At 40.0% G+C, this 26,046-nt stretch overlaps 1 protein-coding gene across 5 annotated transcripts in view; it reads right to left on the reverse strand.

Annotated features, from left to right (window-relative positions):
• plekhg4 (pleckstrin homology domain containing, family G (with RhoGef domain) member 4) overlaps positions 1 to 26,046 on the reverse strand; it is an 85,149-nt gene that overhangs the window by 50,092 nt on the left and 9,011 nt on the right. For 2 of the 5 annotated variants that reach the window (XM_047815567.1, XM_047815566.1), the window contains exon 4: positions 25,463 to 25,612. The exons of 2 other annotated variants lie outside the window; for them this stretch is intronic. In XM_047815567.1, coding sequence (XP_047671523.1) covers positions 25,463 to 25,612 — 150 coding nt within the window. Of the gene's footprint in view, positions 1 to 8,512; positions 8,690 to 25,462; positions 25,613 to 26,046 lie in introns of those variants that run through there. One more of the 5 variants, XM_047815570.1, reaches the window with a different exon arrangement.

Below are 26,046 nucleotides of genomic sequence, written 5' to 3' on the forward strand. Positions count from 1 at the left end.
TGTTTTCACACCTATAAGTCCAAATCCAATTTTAAACCAGTTTTGTTTGTGGTTTGGTTTGGGATAGTTTACAACTCACATGCTAAAAAGGCCACAAAGCAAAAAAGTTAAAGGTCTCATAGATATACGGCGTGAATAAAGATGAGACATAACCTGGTTACAGAGAACACAGAGATCTGTCCAAATATTAAGAGCTCTACAGCTGCCGTTTCTGCTTTGCAGCTCAGAAACACCTCAAAAAATGTCAATCGGATCCCAAAAACACATGGAACGCTGTGTCAATTCATGGCAGAAGCGCTTTCTGGTAGCAATGATGCTATATAAGATCAATGCTAGAGTTTGTCTGGAAGCAGATCCGTGTGTGACTGTTGTGTCAAGCTCCCCAAACAAAGTGCATCCAGGAAAAAACACTTCATATTTATTTATATTTCAACATCCTAAGATGCAAATCATGTGTGAACTGTTCGGCAAAACTGGCAGGAATCTTTTGCAAAATGTGCAGAAGCATGCAAATAATCTCAGATGGTAGAGAAATGCTCATCCCTGGCAGGTGAGATGTAACACACAGAGTGTTCTGCCTGACAGGCACATGAGCACATACAAGGACAAACGCCACACATAATGTGGAGGGAGATCACAAGGGATCCAACCTTTCACCCCAACCCGAGTGACAGAATGAGCCAGCTGTCTGTCGAGTGGAGAGAGGGAGAGGAAGAGAGAGAGAGAGAGAGAGAGAGAGAGGGGGGAGAGAGGGAGAGGAAGAGAGAGAGAGAGTGTGAGGAGAGAGAGAGAGAGGAGAGAGAGCGAGGGGGGGGAGAGGGGAGAGAGACAGAGAGAGAGAGAGAGTGCGTGTCACACACACAGAGAGAGAGAGAGACACACACAGAGAGAGAGAGACACAGAGAGAGAGAGAGAGAGAGAGAGAGAGAGAGAGAGAGAGGAGAGGGAGGGAGAGAAAGAAATAATTCTATTCATTAGGACATTTCTAGTATTTGTGTGTAACCTGGTGTCCTCATGTTGGTTGAGAACATAACCACACAACACCACAACCTCTGGTCCACAACTCAACAGCTCCTGATAAGTGGAAAGGTCATCCACTGTCAGCCATGTTGGATCTGCCCTACTTCCTGTTCGGGTGAAACAGACACTTAACTGCCTGAAACTGCTCATCAAAACATCAAACAGCTGGCTTACTTCCTGATGTCCTACCCTCACTCGCACACAGTTACCCTTCCTGCTACCACAGGCATAACTCCCAAATAGGGTCTAGTCCAGAGAAAAAGAAAAGAGAAAAACACACATTCAGGAAATGTGTAGCCAAAAATGGATTATTGGGCCGATGCGCCAATGTTTATACACGTTTTTAAAAAATGTTTACCTTTACAAAAAAAGTTTTTCTTTACAAAATCAAATAAGATTAGAATTAAGAACATGTATTAGTGTCGTTGTTCAAAATTAGTGAACATGGCTAAATGTTAATCTGGTACTAAAATGTACGGCAGTCGGAAGATGCCATGAAACTTATTTATTTAATTTCTTTAACTAGTTGAGGATGAAGAGTCTTAAACTCACGACCTTTCAGGGAGGCCAACAACTTAACCGCTGAGTAACTTCTCCAATAAGCATGCAAAATCAATGCATGTCTCTAATAGGGAAATAAAAACTGAAGTGAGTATAATAATATTCATAATTCACTACATTCAGCTTGGCCATCAGTCAAACCAACCAAGTGTAAATTAGACAAATGTGTGTTGATTATAGAGGATAACTTCATTGTTACTTGCAATTTCAGCCCTCTCAGGTCATTGACATTTCAACTTAACCGACACTTTCAGTTTCGGCTGGTAAAAGGAGAGATGCGCTGCACTAAAAGCACAAATCCCCACCTGTCTTTGGCTTTTTCTGCTTCTCCACTGGTTTTGTTGCTTCTCTAACTCCCTTGTGTTCGTCTATCCGCAATTCTCCAGGTTTGAACTGATACATAACCCTTCTTAATGTCCATAAAGATGATGTTTCAGGCTTAAATTTAGGCTGTAGACGAAATATACTTGGTATGTTTATTGTACATTTCCCAAGAACGCTGCATTTAATCGAAACCATGTTAGAAAGTGTGTTTGGTTGTCAATGAGTGCAATGACATAGAAACGCAGACATTTTGAAAATCATCGACTTCCGAACGGTTGATTCTGGAAAGATCTACGTTACGTCTTTTGACTCCAATCTAGCCTCCTTTACATTTCTAATCTGCTGTACAGAAAATAGATTTAAGCAAAACTCTGTAGTATTACCAAATATTATAATGTGTTAGCTGCCTTTACCAACCCAGTCTGTGGTTACAAAGAATCCGTGTGCATATGGAAAATGGCAAAGCAGCAAAACACTTCGGAAACTGTTCGGCTCTTACAGACGACGTTATGTAAACCAGATACTTCAAAACACAAGCTTGTCGTTTTCAATTGGAAATTGGAAAAATGCTGAAGGTGTGAAACTGACATGTCACGTTTCTGGTGTGAATCAGGTATAAAAAGAACACACAAAAAAAAATAAAAGAATCCTTAAATACGTAGCAAACCGTTTGAAGTCGATTTATCGACTTCTCGAACGTTCCCATGAGTTTAAACCATCCTCGGTAAGTTATTGATCAGCCAGAGGGGGAGGAAAGAGCGGTTTGATGACTCAGCTCTTAAAAAGCCTGCTTTAAGCATGTTGGCTGAGGATGTCAGCTGGAGCGCATCGCTGTGAGCACGTGACCTTGTTGATATTCTTTAGAGCTCGGAAAAGCTTTGATCGCTCCGGCGTGTGTGTTCAACATTGTTTAACATATTTCTCCAGAGATGTTTGACAACCATCAGATGTATGATCTATGTCCCTTTTTGAATGTCCAATCATGATCTTGATGTTGGGCTTTAAAATAGTGTCGAAAGTTTGTAAGGGAAATATTTAGATTTTGTCAGTGTATATAAAATGATAATGTGCGGGACATTAAATGCATTTGCTTTCAAAAACCATAAACACTCTACACAATGTCATCACAAGTGTGAACTCTGGAGTTTATAGTTTTGTGCACCGCGGGCAATTTCATTAGTGCTGTAAATGTGGGAACTGTATATGTGTTGAGGAAATGCCCAAACACTGCCTGCATTCAGTTAAGAGCTCCTTTCCGTTTTGCAGGACTGATGAAAAGCACATGAGACGTGTTCAGCTGAGCAAAGGATACACAAAAAGCTGCACAGTCTCCTACTGACAGTACAGCGAGTGACCCTTTCATCCTGAATACCTCAAAATTCATCATGAAATACTGTCCAGTGACTAATTATCCAATTCATCTGAGTTTGTGTGAATGCTGGGGCTGTTTTCGAGGCGGTGTCGTGTTGCATTTGTAACATCTGGCATCCTTCTCTAGTCATGAAACACGATCGTGTGTGGTCAGTGAAGATGCGCTGGAGACACACTCACTAGCTGGGTGTGAACAGATATCGGTCTTGTGATCCGATCGCTGGAGGTTTCCGTAATTCTATAAATAAAATGGCATGAAAAGGAGAAAATAAAGATGGCATTTAAAAATGACCTGCTTCATACCAGACAAACAGACACTACTACAGTCTCCACTGCTTGGAATGCCTTTTCAAAATAATCTCAGCTAATTTTAATCAGTATCTCTGAAACTCAAACCTGTAGTCTAAATTAACCGGAGGATGATAAACCATCTACGTAAGTTGGAATGCTTGCTCTTTAGAGCAAACAACAGAACACCAGAACTAGCCCATTAGCATTAAAGCCTATTCACACAGCAAGAGGCTGGGTGCCAGAGATGGATAAAGTCTAACTCTGCTGTTTTCTGTTGGCAGAAAAAAAAAGCTGGCCTGTGTGGTTTGGTCTGTTGAGCGGCACAACACAGAGGTAAGCATTAGGGGCTTGAGCTAGGTCTGGGTTTACATGAGTTGTATTAGTTTAAACAGGACCAAGGACCATTTTAGCTTCCTGACACACACACACACACACACTACGGACAATTTTCCAGAGAAGCCAATCAACCTACCATGCATGTCTTTGGACCGGGGGAGGAAACCGGAGTACACGGAGGAAACCCCCAAGGCACGGGGAGAACATGCAAACTCCACTCAAACAAGGTGGAGGCGGGAATCGAACCCCCAACCCTGAAGGTATGAGGCGAACGTGCTAACCACTAAGCCACTGTGCCCCCCTGAACACAAATCATAAGCATTCAAACACTATAAACGCTGCATGAGATACTACCATAGAAACAAACAACATATATGAATGAGCGCATTAACCCTGGTGTAATTTTATGTTTGGGATCCCTTAGAGCCCACAGTCTTTACTCTATGCGGTTCAGTTATGCGATTTCTCGCTATATAAATTTATACCCAATTTCTCTTTGCCGTTTTTTTGCTTTTATTGTGTTTGCATTTGTGTCACTGGGGGTTTGGTCTTTATCACTGTATACAGTATGTAACGGTTATCACAAACCACGAGGCACTCAAGATGTCAATAATGTGTCGTACCAGCTCGAGCTCTCTTTACTACGAGCTCTTGCTTTAGTCCCTTCAATCCCTGTTACAGAGCTCATAAACTTTTATCTGTTCTTTAAAGCTCCAGGCCAAGAGGGTCACAAAAAGTCTGCAAAGATTTTATTTTCCCTTGTTGAAGAGACCCGATTTAACCTATAAGGGTCTTGGCGATTTGTCAAGGAGTTACATCGAGTGACGTACGATACTTAATTCAGTTTCCTCATGCAATCTGACACCCTCTGAACAGACAAACAAATTTGCATTTTGAAAAGAATATCACAAATCTTTGCATGGTAGAAGAAAGTAGAGAAGTTAGTGTTCCACCCAGGATTAATGTAACACCAGGGGCAGTTTCTTATATTAATGGATGTATTGAAATGACATTGATTAAACATTGTGTGAATAAATGTAGCTTTACATAAAAAGCAGCAGAAAATGTGTGTGTGTGTGTGTGTGTGTGTGTGTGTGTGTGTGTGTGTGTGTGTGTGTGTGTGTGTGTGTGTGTGTTTGACATCATTGATAGACAGCTTAAGAAACGGTTTTTGTGTCTTGGATGTGAAACAAAACAAGCTTCCCACCTTAGACCTTGTCCTGTTATTGGACCTCTATGCCTCCATGTTCATCTTGTTAGCAACAATCCAACCAACTAACTCTGATGTGACTTACTTGCATATTAACCTCAGTATTTTGAGTCAGATTTAACAATATTTGTCTGTATAACAATTGATCTACAGCAAAAAAAATATACAAAATAAGCAGTGCTACTTTATTTATAGTTCATGCTGGCAGTCACCTTGTTTTTCTCAGTCAAGAGCAGAGAGAAGAGAGGATCGTCCCAAGAAGACAAGATGAGTGAGGAGCTTTTTTGTTTTGTTTTAGTTGAATGCCACATATCTTCTAAACTTCTCGATCGATATTACCCTCTCTCTCTCTCTCTCTCTCTCTCTCTCTCTCTCTCTCTCGTCAGTAAAGAGACCCTGCTCTTTTGCTGCGTGACGCATCCCGACATCATGCTCCAAGATTACACACAGAATAGCATTGCAGGATGTATTCAAAAATAGCACTGCCTTTGCATCGCTGCATACTGTATCTGTGGCATGCCTTGTTTTAATATAGTAAAATGTTAAAGGTCACTTGCATTGCAGTGGTCATATATATCACATAATCACCATATAGCATGTACTGCGTCATAAGGTGCTGATCGCTTGTCGATGTGCATCATAACATAAATGTACAGCCTACACTCCATGATACGATGTACACAGGTAAGTTTGATTTAAATGTTGTGTGCTAAGCTCTGTGTGTGTATCTTTGGCAGGGAGGCTAACTGTAATAGTGACACACGCTCACCAGGATCAACAACAATATCTGCTTATTTAGAAGGGAAAAAAAAATGTCCCATTTTGTATATTAAGGCACAGTGAAATTCTTTTCTTCACACATCCCAGCTTGTTAGAAGGCAAGGGTCAGAGCAGAGGGTCAGCTGCGATATAGCAAGGGTTAAGGGCCTTGCTCAAGGGCCCAAGGGTGGCAGATTGGTGATGTAGGGGCTTGAACTTTTGACCTTCTTCTCAGTAACCCAGAGCCTTAACCACTGAGCCACCGCTGCCCAAAAAATGTCACTGTACCCAATAAGTGAGAGGTTGTATAGGACATCAAAATAATCCAGGAACATCTAGGAATCGTTTAGATTGATGCTTTAACAAAATTGAATGTTGTTGAAACCATGGCGCTACATCACGCACAAAAAAAATGCACGGCTTCCTGTCCGATCGTATCTATTCACCCCTTCACCTCTCCGGCACACTATGAATGGTAGATTTTTGAGCGGAAACTGAGAGGGAAACATAATCACACTTTACACGCTGCACTGAGCGGCTCTGATCGAGAACATTCCTCCAGCACAGCAAAATAAACAGCAGCCCATCACACAACTATACTGCACCACACACACACACAAACACACACTTCACAAAATCCAAAACTCACGAAACCGGCTCTGTTAGGTTTCTGCTACACTCCCACACACAAACATACACACACACATATACATACATATATATATACACATACAGTACACACACAGGCTAAATGGCTCAATCACTCAGGGCTGCACTGACAAACACATGCCTGTGCTCTAAACAGTGCTTGCCATTACAAATACGCTCTGCGTGCCATTTTTTCCTCTAGTTCTCAATCATTCCTGACTAGCAATTTCTTCATCAGTGAAGTAAAAATATTCCCATTCACAGACTTTTCTCTGAAGTGTTAACCAGTAACACTGATCACATGACCTCCACCTGAAGATCAGAGTCAGACCGCTTATCTCTGTCCTCTGAGCAAACACACACACACACACACACAATGCCCAAAATACCAAGTCTTCAAACATTCACACGATAACCCATTGGCCCTTGGACCACCTCAGCCGAACGCAATTTGGATTGAGTTACGAGTCGGAGACTGTGCTAAAATCACGTACAAAATCCGTCTAAAAAAAGAAGGCAAATCAAAAGCAGCGCTGAACAAAAGAAGCCTATTTAAAGGCAGTGACTTCATGAGAAACAGCTCGGGCCTGAATGAAACTCAGACCCCGACTTTATAGAAGCATTTGTTTCTATTTAGTTCCTCTTAGTTGTAAAGGGCCAAGACTGCAGTGTTTCCTCAGGCTCTATGGAGGCTTCTGAGTCTATTACCCTGAGTTACACTGATTAATGCACTCATCAGTGTATTAATACCACCACGAGTACATGCAGGCAGTGCACATGCAGTCTCTAAATGTTTCTGTCTTTTTTTCCCCCCTTTTTTCCAGGCTTCAGTTCAATGTCAACTAAAAGTTCTGGAAAACAGAGGAGACTAAATGAAATCCACATGCTTTCTTTCAAAACAGAAAGTGACAGACAGAAAAGCAGAGTGTTCAGATACCTGCATCGCCATTTTTCGTGTACTAACGGAAATCCGTACACGAGCACGGACGAGAGAGTTCGTTTGAACCACATGATGGGTGCAAGTGTCTGTTACCTATCACAAAAAAAAACTTGGAGGTAGGAGGAGATAGTGGAGGTTGTAAATTGGTGTCATCATTTCTTATCACTTGTGTTCAGGGTACATATTTACACCAGTAAGAACAGAGGAGCTTTACAGGGTGATAAAGGCTATGATATAAAGCTTGTAGAGATCTTGCAGTGTTCTTGATGGGAAGATTCGTTGACAATAATACTGAAGACCGCTGCACCGTATTGTCCAGTACTAATTGACTGTTAGCTCCACCTACATGTCCATGTTTGGTACAGGTCATTAGAGCAACTCAGCTACTGGGTTACTCTTTGTGTCATGTGGTGATGGAAGTGAAGATAAAACATTTGTTATTGCACCATACAGTACTGTGCTGCCAGGTGAGAAAGCACTGACACTCCTCTGTCTGTTCTTCACACTTGTCCTGAACAGACCTAGGAAATCATTAAAGGGAACGACAAGAGCCACAGAGAAAAAAGCTAAAATGGTCACTGTGCCATATACCACACACACACACACACACACACACACTCCTCTGCAGGAGTGATTCCTCTGCTGACATATGCCAATGTCTAGAGAAAAGAGTATGGCACACAAGAACAGCTGCAGTAACACACACACACACACACACGCACACACACACACACACACACACACAGCAAACTCTATGCTGAGTCTTCAGTTAAGCCACATGAAATTTTTGCTGCTACCTGCACCAAGGACATAGAAGCCAATGTGAACGCATGGCCCCACACACACACACACACACACACACACACACACACACACACACACACACACACACACACACACACACACACACACACACACACACACACACACACACACACACACACACACACCTCCCCCTTAGACCCCATTTACCCATAAGGTAAAGTCATTAACAGCTCAGCACAGCTCAGCTCAACCCCCCAAATTACAGCAGCGTTAAACCCCCGACTCACCATGCTGTGAGAAATGTGTCCTTCCTAAACTTTGTCTCTCTTGCTTCATTGTCCTGCTAATCCTGTAGTTCCAATACTTGACTGCATGTGTGTTTTTATGTATGTGTGGTGTGTGTATGTGCACACACACACCAGATCTCTACACGGCAGGTCTCCGACACACTGACACACTCCACACACTGCAGCAACTTTCACAAGGTAAAGGCCGCCCACTCTGAATCCTGGCCCTCCCACTTGTCTCTGCCTGTCAGTCATTCACTACGGACCGCCCACGAGGAGAAAAACCTGCATGTGTGGTGCTTCTGCTCCAGGAAACCCGAGAGGGGCAAATTAAACTGGAAACTACTGTAAATGAGAAGGGAGGTGTTTAAATGAAGGGTTATGAAAACAGCCTTCAGATATAAAATGATAGGACTTCAGAAGAATAAACATAAACTGAAAAAGGCTCTGAGTGATGACAAAAAGAACATCTGTTCCTTTTACATCTACAAGAGCAGATGTCATTCAAATCCTCTCTTAACCAAGCCCAAACTAGTTTTCTAAAAGCATCCGAAAACAGGTCATCTTGCAACCAAATCTGTGAGGGGAAAATGTTCTTGGACGACTAATTGCATTTACGTAGTTTGGTGTTTGTTAAAGTAATTTAAAACAAAGTCTCTCATAACATCTACAATACTTTGGAATAAGCTAATTTGGGAAGGGTGATGGTGACATCGAAAGATGTCAAAGACCTCCAGAACTTTGGACAAATCATATTCATGACTAAAGAATGACACGGTACAGGCTAGGCTAGTCAGCTAGTTAACCTAGCTATTGTTAGTCCTTTCTTTTCACTGCTCCAGTTATATTTATCAGGGATATATATTTATTGGGAATACCCAAGGATATATTCGATATGGCACAGGTTTGACACCTTTCCTGATGTTAGCTATTTTCTTTGAAGAACAAAATAGTTTTTATTGCATGCTATGTTTTGAGGTTTAAATATCATGTATCTCAGAATACGACTGCATTCAACCTTGCAATGCGAGACACAGCTAGTACGGTTAGCTTGTGCTGCTAATCCTTAACAGCTCATCCTCTTCAATCAAAATTACACATGCCAATCATTGCCTTGTGTAAGTTTATGTATGAGGAAGAGGGCAGATTGCAATATCCTGAGTGTGTTCATCTGTGTGACAGCCGAAGGTTTGTGGCAGGTTCTGCAGAGAAGCTTGGAAAAAGCCTACTAGCACTTTTCCTTGCAATACATTATAGCAGTGTATGTGAGGAAACCGAATCTGTTTTAAAGGCAAGGGAGGGGTAATGCCAAATACTGTTGGGGTTTAGTTAAACAATTAGCGTAGGGTGAATACAGACACTCCAGAATCCAACTACACTGGTTATTATTACATTGCCCCAGATGCACATGTTAAAGTAATCCCACTTAAAACAACTCTGCCACAGAAAGCATTAGAGAAGCACCTTCCCTAATTACTCAGGGGAAAGATATTTGAGCTGTATAAATGGCAAAAATCATTCTGTAAGAAAAGGTTGAACACTGAAATAACCCAAAATGGCTTCTGAGATGTGAAGACTGAAACATAACAAAGTAATAACTGAATTAACAATAGAAGTTTGCTTCCTGAGGACCGTTTCCTTGGTGTCTACATCTCACATGACACCATGGTGAGGAAGGCCTGACAGGGCCTTTGGCATCTCAGATGCCTGAAGAACTTCAGAACTCCTTCAAAGGAGCTGAGGACTTCTAAATCTGCACCATAGACAGGGAACATCACAACCTGGTTTGGGAATAACACCAAGCAGGACAGACAAGCTTTCCGATGCAGTCCATCTACAGCAAGTGCTGCTGGACCAAGGCCAGGAAGATAGTGAAGGACCTCAGCCATCCAAACAATGTACTTTTTTTTCTGTTGCGCTCAGGGAAGCTCTTCCGCTCCATAAAAGTTAATACAAAGAGAATGATTAGGAGCTTCTTCCAGCAGACCATGAGGGCCCTCAACCAGTTGGACACCAATAACTCTTCCTCAGTACTGTTTTGTAACTTACTGCTACCATTTAAAGGACATCCAGGATCGTCCAATCTGCACAAATGATGTCTTGCCTTCATCTACATCCTCAGTTCCGCGTTAAACGTCACGTCTGCATGCTGTTCTAAAGAGTTCATTACTCTCCAATTGCATCTGATATGAGTTGAAGAATGAAGCATGATGGGTAAACTCAAGCAGGGCTGCATTTTCTGTGTGCAACGTGGCTGAGAGCCTCATGACAGATCCAGATCGTTTAGCAACTGTTTAGAGCCAGAGGGTGAAAAAACAAACAGTATAATCTAACGATAACAATCCCGACTGAAACGAGCAAGACGGCACAGCCAACAAGAATGCTTTAATATTTTTGTCAGCTTTGTTATTACAATCACATGAAGCACGATTCCTTGATCCCTATCCATGCCATATGCATAATTTTTCAAAAATTAGATCCGGCTTTCACCAAAACGGCGTACTCAATCTCTGCCATGATTTGGGATGTCAGAGGTTTGGGAGGTGTGAGTTTCAGCATGTACACTTTTCTTCAGGCCTCAGGATCTTGAAGGCTGAAATCTGATTAACCAGCTACACTTCTATACACACAAAAAATATTTTGAGATTTTCAGAACAAGATATAATCACTGTGTTGTCGAAAAAAGTCAGGAAACTCATGTCTATAAAAGGTTTAAGACAGTGAGAAGTAGAAGAAATAAAAAAAATCTTGGCAAGTGATAATGTCTTGAAGGTTATGAAGCTTCTATTAGCAGATCGTTTTGATTCTTTCTAGAAATAAACACATGAAATTATCAAAATGTTTGGCCATTAGACCAAGAACATGTAAGGTATATAGTGTGAAAATACATGTAGATAATTTTTAAGATCTTGTTTCTGGTAATCTTTTATTTCGAAAAAGAAAAATATTTTAACTAGCGGTCATGTAATCTTGCAAATTCTACTAAATAAGATATGAAAGGAAAGCATTTTCAGTGACATTCAGACAATTTAAATGAATTCATTATTGCAGTCCGAGTTTTTTTTTTTTTTTACAACAGCCACAGTGCACCATTTTCTTTTTTTTGCTGGTTTGGTTTGCATAAATGAAATGCCCTTTTGTGCTCGTCGCTGGGCTACAGGAAAATGTCTGTTGAGCGTCTGCTGTCTATCACATTGCCTCTTTCTGTGAAAGTAGCAGTTCTTGGTGATGTTTATAGGCAAAACATACCAGACTATCTAGTAACTGCTAGAAGCCTGGTTTACCAGAGCAGGGTAGATAACCTGAGCCTGGGCCGTTGTAACGGCAAAATATCCATGATGGTAGCTAGCTAACTCTATCTAACTCGGACCGATGAGCACTACTGGCAGCAATAATAAACTCTGTGGAGAAGTTTGGCAAATCTCTGTTGACTCCTGGAGCCTTCCAGGGATCCTAGACATTGATAAATACATATACAGCAGCAGAGATACCAAAGAGTTAAAGACAAAAACAGAATACAAAAAAAATCCACTTATGTCTGAAGTGTTTCTTAATATCTTGAGTCTTTAAACTGTTACCTTATCTGGCACTTGCTAGCTGTGAAGCATGATTTACACTAAAAGCTACCGAGCTCTTCCATCTGTAAACGCACATTGTTGCAGGGAAAACAGCCATGACCAGGGCAGGAAACTCACTGAATTCATTTGTGTCTCCAGCTATTGTGACAGAAAAGTGGAAAGATTTGCCATGAGGCAACTCGCGGCGCTGCTATTGTTCTCGTAGCTCAACAGATGACATGTTATATTATCCAGTATTTCGGCTTGACTGCCAACAGGAGGAAAGAAGAAATCTTGTGTGCGTTAGCATTTCTTTTTGTCTTTGTGTATACACTGTCGACACTAATCTACAGGGCTATACGGGTCCATATCAAAGCACCTGAAGGAAGAGAAGAGTTATTCATGCCTGATCTTTCTCAAGCTGAAGTGGGCATTGCTAACCAACACTCAGAAAAACTGGATATTAAACCCGAAATAACTGCCCTGTTAAAAAGGTGTTTGGAGAGAAGCTATATCTGTTGTGGTCACCAAGTAGAATACCGCAGAGTTACTTACGAGACTTAACACCTTAAAGTCTCAGTACAATCTGACTCAGTGTTCATTCTGTATCATGTGTGCTCAGAAAACCACAGCAGAAAAAGTCATGACTACAAACAGTACCACACAACCTCGTGACTCACCTGAAGTGTGACAACTCTGCAAGGCAACCAAAGAAAAGGGGGAGACATTACAGTCGTATGCAAAAGTTTAGGAACCCCTGACAATTTCCATGATTTTCATTTATAAATATTTGGGTGTTTGGATCAGCAATTTTATTTCAATCTATCAAATAACTGAAGGACGCAGTAATATTTCAGTAGTGAAAATGAAGTTTATTGGATTAGTCAAGTCAAGTCAAGTCAAGAAGCTTTTATTGTCATTTCAACCATATATAGCTGTTGCAGTACACGGTGAAACGAGACAACATTTCTCCAGGATCAAGGTGCTACATAAAACAAAGACAGGGCTAAGGACATGTAAGTAGTCTTAGCCACATAAAGTGCAACTGTGCAACCTGGTGCAAACAGTGCAGGACAAGACAAACAAGACAGTGCAGGACAAAAGACAGCACAGGACAAAAAACAGTGCAGACATAAAGTTACAAGACAATACAAAAGGTACAAAAAATGTAATACACAAAAGACAATAAACAGTAACAGAAACAGCGCCGACCGGATTAACAGAAAATGTGCAATAAGCACCAAAACGAAATTAGACAGGTGCATAAATTTGGGCACACCAACAGAAAAATCACATCAATATTTAGTATTTAGTTATTTCTCCTTTAGCAGAAAAAACAGCCTTTAGATGCCTCCTATGGCCTGTAATGAGTGTCTGGATTCTGTATGAATGAATTTTGGACCATTCCTTCTTACAAAACATATCCAGTTCAGTTAGGTTTGATGGTTGCCGGGCATGGACAGCCCGCTTCCAATCACCCCACAGATGTTCAATGATATTCAGGTCTGGGGACTGGGATGGCCAATCCAGAACATTGTACCTGTTTCTCTGTATAAATGCCAGAGTAGATTTTGAGCAGTGTTTTGGGTCATTGTCTTGTTGAAATAGCCAGCCCCGGCATAACTTCAACTTTGTGATTGATTCCTCAACATTATTCTCAAGAATCTACTGATATTGAGTGGAATCCATGTGACCCTCAACTTTAACCAGATTCCCAGAACCGACACTGGCCACACAGCCCCACAGCATGATAGAGCCTATACCAAATTTTACTGTGAGTAGCAAGTGTTTTTCTTGGAATGCTGTGTTCTTTTGCCGCCATGCATAACGCCCCTTGTTATGACCAAATAACTCAATCTTTGTTTCATCACTCCACGGCACCTTATTCCAAAATGAAGCTGGCTTGTCCAAATGTGCGTTTGCATATCTCAAGCGACTCCGTTTGTGGCGTGTGTGCAGAAAAGTCTTCTTTAGCATCACGATCCTATACAGCTTCACCTTGTGCAAAGTGCACTGAATTGTTGAACGATGCACAGTGACACCATCTGCAGCAAGCTGATGTTGTAGGACTTTGGAGGTGGTCTGTGGGCTGTTTTTGACCGTTCTCACCATCCTTTGCATGGCCTGCCACTTCTGGCCTTAACAAGAACTGTGCCTGTGGTCTTCCAGTTCCTCACTGTGTTCCTCACAGTTCACACTGACAGCAATAACTTTTTGTATTCTATCCCTAAACCATAATGCTGAGAAATCTTTGTTTTCAGGTCATTTGAGAGTTGTTTTGAGGCCTCCATGTTGCCACTCTTTAGAGAAGAGTCAAAGAGAACAACAACTTGCAATTGGCCACCTTAAATACCTTTTCTCATGATTGGATGCACATGTCTATGAAGTTCAAGGCTTCATGAGCCACCAAACCAATTGTGTGTTCCAATTAATCAGTGCAAAGTAGTTACAGGTATTAAAATCAACAAAATGGAAAGGGTCCCCAAATTTATGCACCTGTCTAATTTCTTTCTGATGCATATTCCCCCTTTGCTGTTAATCCTATAAACCTCATTTCACTACTGAAATATTACTGCGTCCTTCAGTTATTTGACAGATCAAAATGAAATTGCTGATCCAAGCACCCAAATATTTATAAATGAAAATCATGGAAATTGTCAGGGGTTCCTAAACTTTTACATACGACTGTATGCAAATGACAGAAAGCTGAGAGTGAATTTTAAAATGACTCAAACTGTAGTGAGAAGAACAAAAAATGGTCAAAAACTAAAAGGTTTGGATTGAACATTATATTCCAAATGACTGAACAAACCAGAGGTAGTTCGGATAAGCGGTAGAAAATGAATGAAAGAATGAATGAATGATTGAACAAAAAATAACCAAACTGTATGAACTAACTGATCATGCCAGTGACATATTACACATTTATCAAGGATAAATGATATCCAAATATCTATCAGTGGATGTTTGCAAAAGATAGAAGACGACAGATCATTATTTCCTCAGGTGTTGGCGTTGCTGGATTCATTTTGACATTGTTAAGTTACACTGCGCCTGTGGCAGTTCAATCAAATTCAGTTTTACTTGTATAGCACTTTTTAACAATGGACAGTGTCACAATGCAGCTTAACACAAACAGAAAATCCGGATATAAATTTTAAATGTATCTCTAATGTGCAAGCCAGAGGCAATGTTAGCACAGAAAACTACCTGAGAAAATTTAAAGGAACCAGACTCAAGTGGGAACGCGTCTTCATCTGGGGGACACCGGATGGTGTGATTATAAATAATTTCCCTTCTATAACTGTGTACTGTTTAGTGAAAAAGTGTTTAAACTGGCACTTATGAGCTTAGGAGCAACTTATAAGTAGGTGACTCACCACTATGATTAAAGGTTTATTCTAAATAGCAGTTATTTTTGTCAATGACACTACAAAAGTACTGTATTGTCAGTAATTCAGACTCCATAACATCTGTGGATAGGAAAGGACAGCGTGGCTTTTACACATAGGGTAAGATAGGACTTCCATATTTATTTGTGAGTGAGAATCATAACCTCTAGTAATTATTTTCATCAGAGAACCATGCCACGCTGACAGCGTATGACTTAATGTCAAATTTGTTCCTGGAAGAGTATTGGGTGATAAAGCATACCTCCAAACTGTCCCATAATGGACATAAAGAGTTCAGATTATCATCTAAAGAGTTTCCAGATGGAGACCTATTTTTGCTTTCAGAAACCAAAGGGGCAGAAGATGATGTCCGTGGGGTCAGACAGAGATCATAATCAGGTCCAGGCTTCAAGCACTGACCTCTGCCTGGTCTCAGACATGTGAATATTAAGATCATGAGCACAAAGACACACTTATTTCTAAACCCTAAGGCAAACCGTCCTTCCTGCATATATCTGTGGCAAATCACACGGATGGTGAAGAACCGTCCCACAGCGCACTCTGTAGTCTGCAGGAAGAGTACGTTGCTTCTGCCCTGCACAGTTCCCAGAACGAGCGTCATAACGCTGCGCAAGGCTTCCAAACTAGTGCAACAGCCTGAACTAGTCTAGCAGCTGACAAACAACTGTTTTCTAATTTTAATAATTAAAATGACAGAAAAAATACTGGAGCTGGATAGTAAGTAAATTGGTCACAGCTTATTTATATATAATCATTTCATTTGTTCATTTGCGAATGTGAATAGTTTCTATAGTAGTATTATTATGAATGGTATTAATTTTGGGACAACCTGTGTATGTGCTTGTGTGTGTGTGTGTGTGTGTGTGTGTGTGTGTGTGTGTGTGTAAATGCTCTACATCAGAGAGCCTGATTTTTAACCCTAAATTGGGGTCAAAATCAAATCTTGTTACACAAGCTGCTTAAAAAGGTCATGAGGGGGCACAGCTAATCAAAAGCATGACAGGCCTGCCTTCTAATGTAATACAGAGAGAAGTAGAGAGAATGTAGAGAGAAAAAGCTTCAAAACAAACAGGGCTGACCTCTGATCAGACACAAAGAGAGAGTGGTTTATCCAGACATGCTCTAGTGTAAACACTACCATATGCTCCTGTAATAATTGCGCTTATTCAAGCCTGTGTCTGATGCACACAGCTGTTATTAGCAACCTGAGGCTCTGTTTAGACCAGTATATGACAGGGCTATCTGTAATTTATAAAACGTATATAGCCCTGGGCTAAGGTAGTCATTAAGTAAACACATACATGTAAATAGACACACGCACAGAAATGTGACAGAAAAGTGATTTTCTTTTGTTCTTAAAAATAAACTATGTCTACGATGATTGACTTGATGTACAATGGCAATAAATTAGATGTAAGCCTCAAACCATGTCCTTATCCACACACACCTGAGACCTGCACCGACATGATAGGGGAATGATGAGTATGGGGGGCTTATTGGATGTTGTTGTTTTCAAGCATTTGATGATGAAGCTCTGTCACTGTTTCATACCTACACAAATCCCTTTCTTGCACACAATGATGGAGCTGTGTGACAGACAGCGTCTCATATCTGATGCCGAAATTCCTGGCGTTCAGACGAAAACACAGGCCTGAGACAGAACTACAATTACAACTACAGATTGAAGGACAAAGAGGGGAAAATTGCCACATGCTCAAGCATGTACAGAAAATCTGCAGTGACAGGATGTGATTTACAAAACAAATTTACAACACGAGATGTACACCCAAAACCTGTAAGTCATATAGGGCTAATATAATACACCGACTCTGCCACAAGATTCCACATAAATTATTATGCAAATGAAACCTGGTCTTTGTTCTCGGAAATAAAAGAGATTTCTATGCCAGTGTTTCTTGTGAGCCTGGAGACAAGATTTTCAGAAAGTTATTAACAGGATGTCAGGCACTTATTACCACATTGGGCACAGGATTAGCTTTAAAACCCAATAGAAGACAATCATAAAGTGGATGCGAAGGACACGTTCTGATCTTTAGTCCAAACTTCTGCAAATGTGCAAAACACATGTCTCAAATAAGCTCTTTAAAAGCTGTATTAATAACTTCAGTTCACTTCAAACTTTAAATAACAATGCCGACTTCTGGCTCATCCTCTATCACAAAAGTACTATATAAAGCCCCACGGCTGAACGGATGCTCACGGATCCAACAAATCTGGAGGAATTCCCACTGCTAAAATCGTTAGTGCTGTGAAGCGGTTAGTCAAAGCAGCCGACACTATTGACTGTAGCTCAAACAATAACTAATGACGTCTGCCAACCCTCCCTTTCTGATCCCCACTAAACACAGATATAAAAAAGTGCTGTCAGAGTTGGATTCTACCATCACATGAAGAGTGGGTTACAGCAAAAGGGTCACAGAGGGACTATGTTATTAAAGATAATTAATCTGCTCTGTACAGCGTCAGAGGTGAGACACTAGGATTAAAACAGTAGGAGGAAAAAAAAATAAAAAGTGTTTAATACTTCTGTAAGAAAAGCAGCCACTTTAAAAAGAAAAAGGTTCAATCTAGAACCTGAACTGGTTATTTGATGCAACACTGAGACATTCTCTAAAGGATCTGAGTGTTTCCTGGTCAGATAAGGTTCCACGTTCCTTCCTGTAAACCTTTGAAGAAGAGATCAGTGAAGAACCCATGAGAAGAAAATGAGTGAGAAGGGAAATATTAGGCAAACATACTGAATTGACAATTCCTATAACTTCTCTAAAGACTTAGTGGAGTTATTACATTTCTGTTTAATTCACCTTTGAACTCCGTTAACATAAAACAACGATCGTATTCTGCTCTTCGGTGTGTTCGTGAATTTTGAAGTTTGGAATAATATTTATAATAATACAGAACACTGCATTAATTTTGGGGCAGCACGGTTAAAGTGAGCGTGACAAGCGTGAGAGCTCCAGCGTCACTGGTTCAAATCGAAGATTGGATTACTGTCTGTGTGGAGTTTGGCAAGTTCTCCAAGTTCTCTCCGGGCTCTCTGGTTTCCTCCACCTAAAAACCTGTCAGGAGGTGAACTGTATGTCATAGTCCCTTGTAATGGCCTGGCAATAAAACCATGGAGTATTTCTACCTCACACTCAGTGAAGAGGCTTAGTGAAGAGGAATGAAAGAAACAGTGTAAGTTTGATGTAGCCAAAGGCCAAAGTTGGCCAAAGCCAAATAATATGATTTGTTTATTTTTTTTAAAAACCTTCGATGGTGTTGACCTCAATGAAATTTCAGGCTTTGATTGGAGTTACAGCACTCGATAGCTACTAGTACGTGCTATACCAAAGCAGTACATAGCTGAAAATGCCACAAATATTTTCCAGTCAGTGTCTATATACAGTATATATACAGTATATATATTCAATACTACAAACTACAAAATACTTCAAAACTACAATTCTGTCTGTTAACTAAAGACTTTCAATTAATGTTGTCACTGTGTATACACACCTGTAATCTGAATACACATCAAATAAAACACTTCAAATGAAGTTGTTAAGAATAGTCGGTAGTCCGTCAGATGTGCATTATTAAAAAGGTAAATTGAGCGATTAAATACATTGTCTTGCTTGTGGTTTCATTATAGATCCTACACACTAGAGTAAATAGAGTGTTTTCTGTATGGTGAATAAACGCAGATGTTCTTCAGCACATGCTCTATTATTAGACAGAGCCACATGAGCAGAGACTGTTTACAGAGCATGACTGAAAACATTCACATAGAGCTACTGATGGAGCGTTTCACTATGATTAATCACGTGCAACCTAAATTGAACGGCTTTAAGTGGCCCTGCGTGATTCCTGATGAAATAGACGTCTCGGGTTGAGTTTTGGCTTCGTTAAAGTCCACAAAGGAAAACTAATAACATTAAAAATTGGTAAGATTATTAGACACAAAGTTTGTCTGTTGACAGCAACACAGTGGATAAAAATCTTCATAAACAAACTTAAAGTTTTCAAGAAATACGGCAAATACAGCCATCGTTCATTCATTCACTCATCCATCCATAGAGTTGTTGTTGGTTTCTTCTCATTAAAACATTTTTTTTGCATTGACTCATTGAGCCTCAGGTGCATCGTTAATCACTGTGTACGTCTGTACTCATTGTTCACAGTGAATAAGCAGGAATAGTGGCACTCTGTTTTCTGTAAAATGTGTTAAAAAACAGTGTTTAGATTTTAATTTGGTTTGGGTTTTGGCTATCAAATAAGTTCCACAATAAAATCTGAGCAAAACAAAAAAACAAACAAACTAAAAACATATATTGTTACAGAATGCAGCACAGCAAAACCCATCATGTACATAATGCAACTAACACACGCACACTGCATGAATCTTTAGGACTAAATGAGGTGCCAGCATACAGGATTAAAAACAAAAATACACAATCATTAACCTCTGATCTCTATTTCCAAACTGACAAACATTTGGGAAATGATTTTCAGGCTTTTACAAGGACCTCACTCTGTCTTTCATAAATGTCTAATAAAAAAAAGCTCGATTGGCAGCCGACATGAGTGTGTATACATGTTTCGTGGTTTTAGTGGGATTGTAATGGAGGCCTAATCTTTATTTCTAACAGAGTGCATCAGAAGACCTTATAAAAAGTAAAACCACACAGAAACCACTCGAGCTTAATGCGTTTGATGGCATCAGCAGAACAAAGTCGGACACACAACAAAGATCTGCCATACATGTCAGTTCTGATATACTAAACAATAGACCTGTGGTTTACTGATAACGTGTACAGACTGTGAACTCCTGTCAGAGGTCATGTTTAGGAGAGATAGAGGTAGAGATATAAATAGAGCTAGACTCACCTACAGTTAGTTGCATGAGAGGGAAGATTAACAGAACACAATGTGTATTCAAGCTCGAGGGAATGCTGCTAGGCAAGGGCGTTGTTACTGCCTCGGTTTTACATCTAGACTACATGACTCTGCCAGTAGTTTTAATCAGAATTTTAATGAAATTATTACTTTTTTTTTTATAATCACAGAGATACTGTAGCTTTTCCATACATCATAGTTTAAATGAAATTTAGGACTGACAAAACTCTTGTTGATATTGTCTGTAACACAACTTGTGCGTAGATGTTAGTCACTGTCCTGCATTCAATATGGCTCTCTGGTTCACGTCACAGCACTGGATATGCAGGTTTCCCTGAATCACCAGCAGTGTGTAAAAGCTGACTGTGTTGTGCTTGCGTGAGCCCATGTTCTCAACAACTAATCACTGATAACCTGGCACTGATCACCATTGTTTCACAATGGCCAATCACGGATCACTATTGTTTCACAATAACCAATCACAGATCACTATTGTTTCACTATAACCAATCACAGATCACTATTGTTTCACAATAACCAATCACAGATCACTATTGTTTCACAATGGCCAATCACGGATCACTATTGTTTCACAATGACCAATCACAGATCACTATTGTAACAATAGTGATCTGTGATAGGTCATTGTGAAACTATAGTGTTCCGTGATTGGTCATTGTGAAACAATAGTATTGTTTCACAATGAGTGAAAACACTATTGTTTCACAATGACCAATCACGGAACACTAGATTTTCACAATAACCAATCACGGAACACTATTGTTTCACAATAACCGATCACTGATCACTTTTGTTTCACATTAACCATTCACTGATCACTATTGTTTTGCAATAACCAATCACAGATCATCACTATTGTTTCACAATAACCAATCACGGAACACTTTAGTTTCACAATAACCAATCACGGAATACTATTGTTTCACAATAACCAATCACGGAACACTATTGATTCACAACAACTAATCACTGATCACCGCTGTTCCCAAATACCAATCACTGTTCACCGTTGTTTCCAACAACCAATCAGAGGATCATCATTGTTTCAGATTTTCCCAAAGACAAATTATTGATCACTATTATGTCACAATAACCAGTAAAGGATTGCCATTGTTCCCCCAACAGGCAGTCGCTATATATTTTAAATACTGAAGGCACATATTCTATTCTTTTTAAAAGAACCATCCTTCTTCATGTAACACATTTTGATATGCAAATAATCATGATTAAGATGCAAACTAGTTTATGGAGTCATCTGGCAATTTCTACCCACTTTCTGAGCTTGCACCGGCAAAAGAGTGTGACCTCACAAGAAGTTAACATCTGAATAAAGCTCTTCAGTGATGATCATTTGTACCATTTGTAAATATGTGGTTTCATTGTGTAGCTAGGCTCTGAAAGGAAAGGCTAAATAGAAGTGAATATAATCTAGTCAAATATAAACTGACATATGACAAAACAAATCAAAACAGAGCCAGGGATACTGTTAACACTTTGCATCTATTTTGTTTTCGATCAATATGATCTGACTAAACGCTAATGTTAAATGACTGGCTGTCTCACACAAGGTAAACTGGAACTACACTTCTGATTGTACTGCAAGGCAAACATATAACTGCTCTGGTACACTACACACAAAACATACGTGAGAGTAAAACAAAAAGAGATGTTGCTAGAGAGAAGCTGCAGGAAGAAAAGAGAGACTGTGACAGTCCGAGGAATTAAGGAAGATGAAAGACGGAGAAAGATCCTCATCCTTGATTGAGTGTAAAATACTTTCAAAAACTGTCACGCAGAATCTTTCACTCTTCTAGCTTCAACTTTACTAATAAATACGTCACAATAACAGCAACACAGTAATTAAATCCAGGCATTCCTCCTAAATTAAAAGAAATACATACTACATTTAAGGATGTAATTTGTTCCAGAGCAATATGTAAATAAATCTGTTTCAGGTTTAACAGTGAAAACATGCATGAATTCTGTTTGAGGTTGTGTAAAACACTGTTTACAGGAAATGACCAGATTAGTTATTACTATAGGCCAAAGGAAACTTCAGATTTTTACTTTTAGAATACATCTGATTAGTGCATCCTTTCAGAAAAAGCACTACGACTTCCTTTACTGAAACCAAGAGGCCCAAACCTGTTCCAGTGCCACAATGCGAAAAGCAAGTTCCATGTAGACATGGTATTCTATGTACTGTATTGTGCTCCATGAAGACATGGTATACTATGTATTGTGCTCCATGAAGACATGGTATACTATGTATTGTGCTCCATGAAGACATGGTATACTATGTATTGTGCTCCATGAAGACATGGCATTCTATGTATTGTGCTCCATGAAGACATGGTATTCTATGTATTGTGCTCCATGAAGACATGGCATTCTATGTATTGTGCTCCATGAAGACATGTCCTTAAACTCAGTTAACACCTTTAGGATGAACTGGAACACTGACTGCATCCCAGACCTCCTCACCTGACATCAGAGCCTGACCTCACTAATGCCTCTGTAGCTGAATGACCAAAAATCACCACAGAAACGTTTTAATTTCTAGTTAAATGTCTCCCTTAAGGAGTGGATGTTATTAAAAGAGGTAAAGGTGGAATAAATCTAGTCTGGAATGATCAGATGATCATGGTAAGGTGTCAAAAACTTGACTTTTAGTGGCTAGACCTGGATTTTTCATTCAACATGTTTTGAATTTCCAAAGTGTTGCCAAAATCCAGTATTCTTTCCCTTGCTATCAATACTGTAATACATTATGTCACTCTGTGCTATCACCAGTAACACGTCTGAAACCAGTCCTAATGGTAAGGTTAATTATAGTGTGGGGATGATAATTGAGCCATTTTTGTAAGCCAAAATATGGAAATGCTAATAAATCAGAGAAAAAATATTGTCCAGAGCATTCACCGGCAGTCACTGCATGGTTAAAAATATTAGGAATAAACACAGACACTAGCCATATTTAAACAATATCTTATAGTTGTGGTGCAACATATAATGCTGAAATGCCAATCGAACACTTTTCGACCTAGTCAGTTTCCACGGAAACCAAAAACAGCAACCTGTTACATAAGCTGATTAGATTAGATCAAAATGGGAAAACATGGCACTGTTTAAATCAGCGGATAAATTGAGACAAAAAGTGTGGGATGAAAAAAAGACACGTTCCATAGGATTGTTCTGAAAAATGAGGATTTTAACCTCGACTTGAGGCAACATCTGCTTCAGAATGGTTGGGTCAACACTGGAACATTTCCCACCACATCGAGTGAAGATACAGCAGAGTAAGAGAAGCAAAAGGAGCAGGAGAAAGGAACGGACAGGAGATCCTGCAGGGGAAGTGAAAGACAGCAAGCTGTACTAATATGTTATTCTGTATGGAGGAGCAGTAATATCCTGTGCCTCAGTATCGTCTCCCTCCTTCTTCTTGCTCTGCAGTGGGCCTGGGCTTTTATCATATTCCTCTAATAAAGAGTTAATCGGGGAGTTAGTGTGGAAAACACAGACACACAAACTGAAAAGAACAATGTTTCCCACACTCTGGGTGCCTCATGTGGTCTGGATCAGAGGCCATATCTCTAAATCCAGCTGTAAACCTTGATAAATCTCCAGGACCAAAACCTCTAGCTTACACCTCCACACACACAAATACAACTATATTATGTATCTACACTCACTAGTACTGTACCATAGACAACTTTCCTAATAACTATTGTCTTCTTTTTTTTAATTAAAACCAAACAATCCATGTTAATATACAAAACGTCGTGTTCTTTTAGTCATTATTTAGTCATTTAGACTTTTAGTCATTCATCATAGAGTTTTTGACTAAATGACCATCACCATTTGAGGCAGGAAATGGAGGTCGAATAAATTCGCATGATTAATTTTTGCATCTTTTACGAAGAATGTTAAGTATCACAATTTTTTTTCCTTGTAAGACTTGAAAACAAAGGCACCAATTAACCTTGGAATCTCAAGCAAAATCCTGTTTGTGACGTAGCTCTAAATTCTGAACATCTTGCAGATCTGCCAGTTTAATTAAGTCATTTAAAAAGTCACAGCACAACCAATGTTACAAACTGTTCTGCAAGTAGCTTGCAATGGCATCTTTCCACCAAAGAGGGCGACCTTGCATCCAGCAGCAAACCTGAATGCAATCTCAAATTGTAACACAGGATTTTTAAATGCTCGTGTTTGACTTTTTCACCCTGCCAAGTGCAAATGGACGGTCCAAAAAAAAAAAAAAAAAGCCTAAATCAGACAGAAAGACAGAGGAGGAGACAGAAAGAAACAAAAACAAAATAACAGGGAGGGAGGTGTGAAATCAAGTGTGGCAGTCAGTTGAAAGCAATGATAAGATTTATTCTTTTCCACTGTCAAGGACAAAAGCTCAGTAGGCATTCATTTCAACCCATTATTTTAACAACCGAACCACTCTGCTGTTCTCCTCTGTCTGACATCTTCTCACTGGCCTCTGACCGTCGATATTTTAGTTGCCGTAGCATGGTAGAGAATATAATGGCACGGTTATCTGTCAAGAAAACATCAGCTAGTTACGTCTGTTCTCATTACAAAATTCATCTCCAAATGCAGACAAAAAAAACACTACAAGTGCACGAAAAGCACTTTAAGAGCTTCATGTGGCACTGAAACATTATTATGAGGGGGGAAATGACATGGATTTCTGCTTACTTCATTAACCATGAGCCACGATAATAAACAGGGAACAGAAGAATTGAACATGCACTGCCAGCAAGTATCACTTTACCTACAACCGCATAGTACATTTTGTGAAAAAGGTGCACGTGCGCGCACACACACACACACACACACACACACACACACACACACACACACACACACACACACACACAGAGAGAGAGAGAGAGAGTGTGTGAGTGAGTGAGTGAGTTACACTACTGACTGCTGACAGAGTGTTTTGCTTAGGCATGGAGAGATATGATTAAGAGCTGTAAGAGGACAGAGTGAATTCCACAAACAGGTGGAGTGAAAGAGAGAAACACGCACAAACAAGAACCTACCCTGAGTAGATCCCACTGCAGCCACAAAAGTCTACGACTTTCAGCAAACTCTTCTCTCCAAAACCATGAACAAATCCCAGGAACAGAACAGCACTTGCAGTAAATGCACACACTTTCCTCCACAGTCAGCAACACAGTTCTACACAGAATCTACACACACACACACACACACACACACACACACACACTCTTCTAACTTCACACTGGGAATGTCAGTGAGTCTGTTAGGTCATCCTGAACAAGTTCCTCCCCCTTCTCTCTAACCAACTACCCTGCCAAATCTCTCTCGCTCTCCAAATGCGAGGGCAAATTCGCCCCTGCTCTCCTCCCACTGGCCTGTCGGATCATGAGAGCACTGTACTCAGATCAGACCCTCTTTTTTTTACACACAAACAGATACACATTCGTGCCCCATCAAAAAAGACACTAGAATCCACCGGTGTATTTCAAAATCTGATAAGTAATGTGTATTAGACAAATTCTGATGAATATTTACAGCCTAATAAAAACAAATAAAGATTAGGCCCTTCCTGATGGTCCTGTGGTTAGAAAGTAAAAGATTTAGATGACAAAAATACCTGATT

This window comes from Tachysurus fulvidraco, chromosome 1 (assembly GCF_022655615.1).
Source record: "Tachysurus fulvidraco isolate hzauxx_2018 chromosome 1, HZAU_PFXX_2.0, whole genome shotgun sequence".
NCBI lineage: Eukaryota > Metazoa > Chordata > Actinopteri > Siluriformes > Bagridae > Tachysurus > Tachysurus fulvidraco.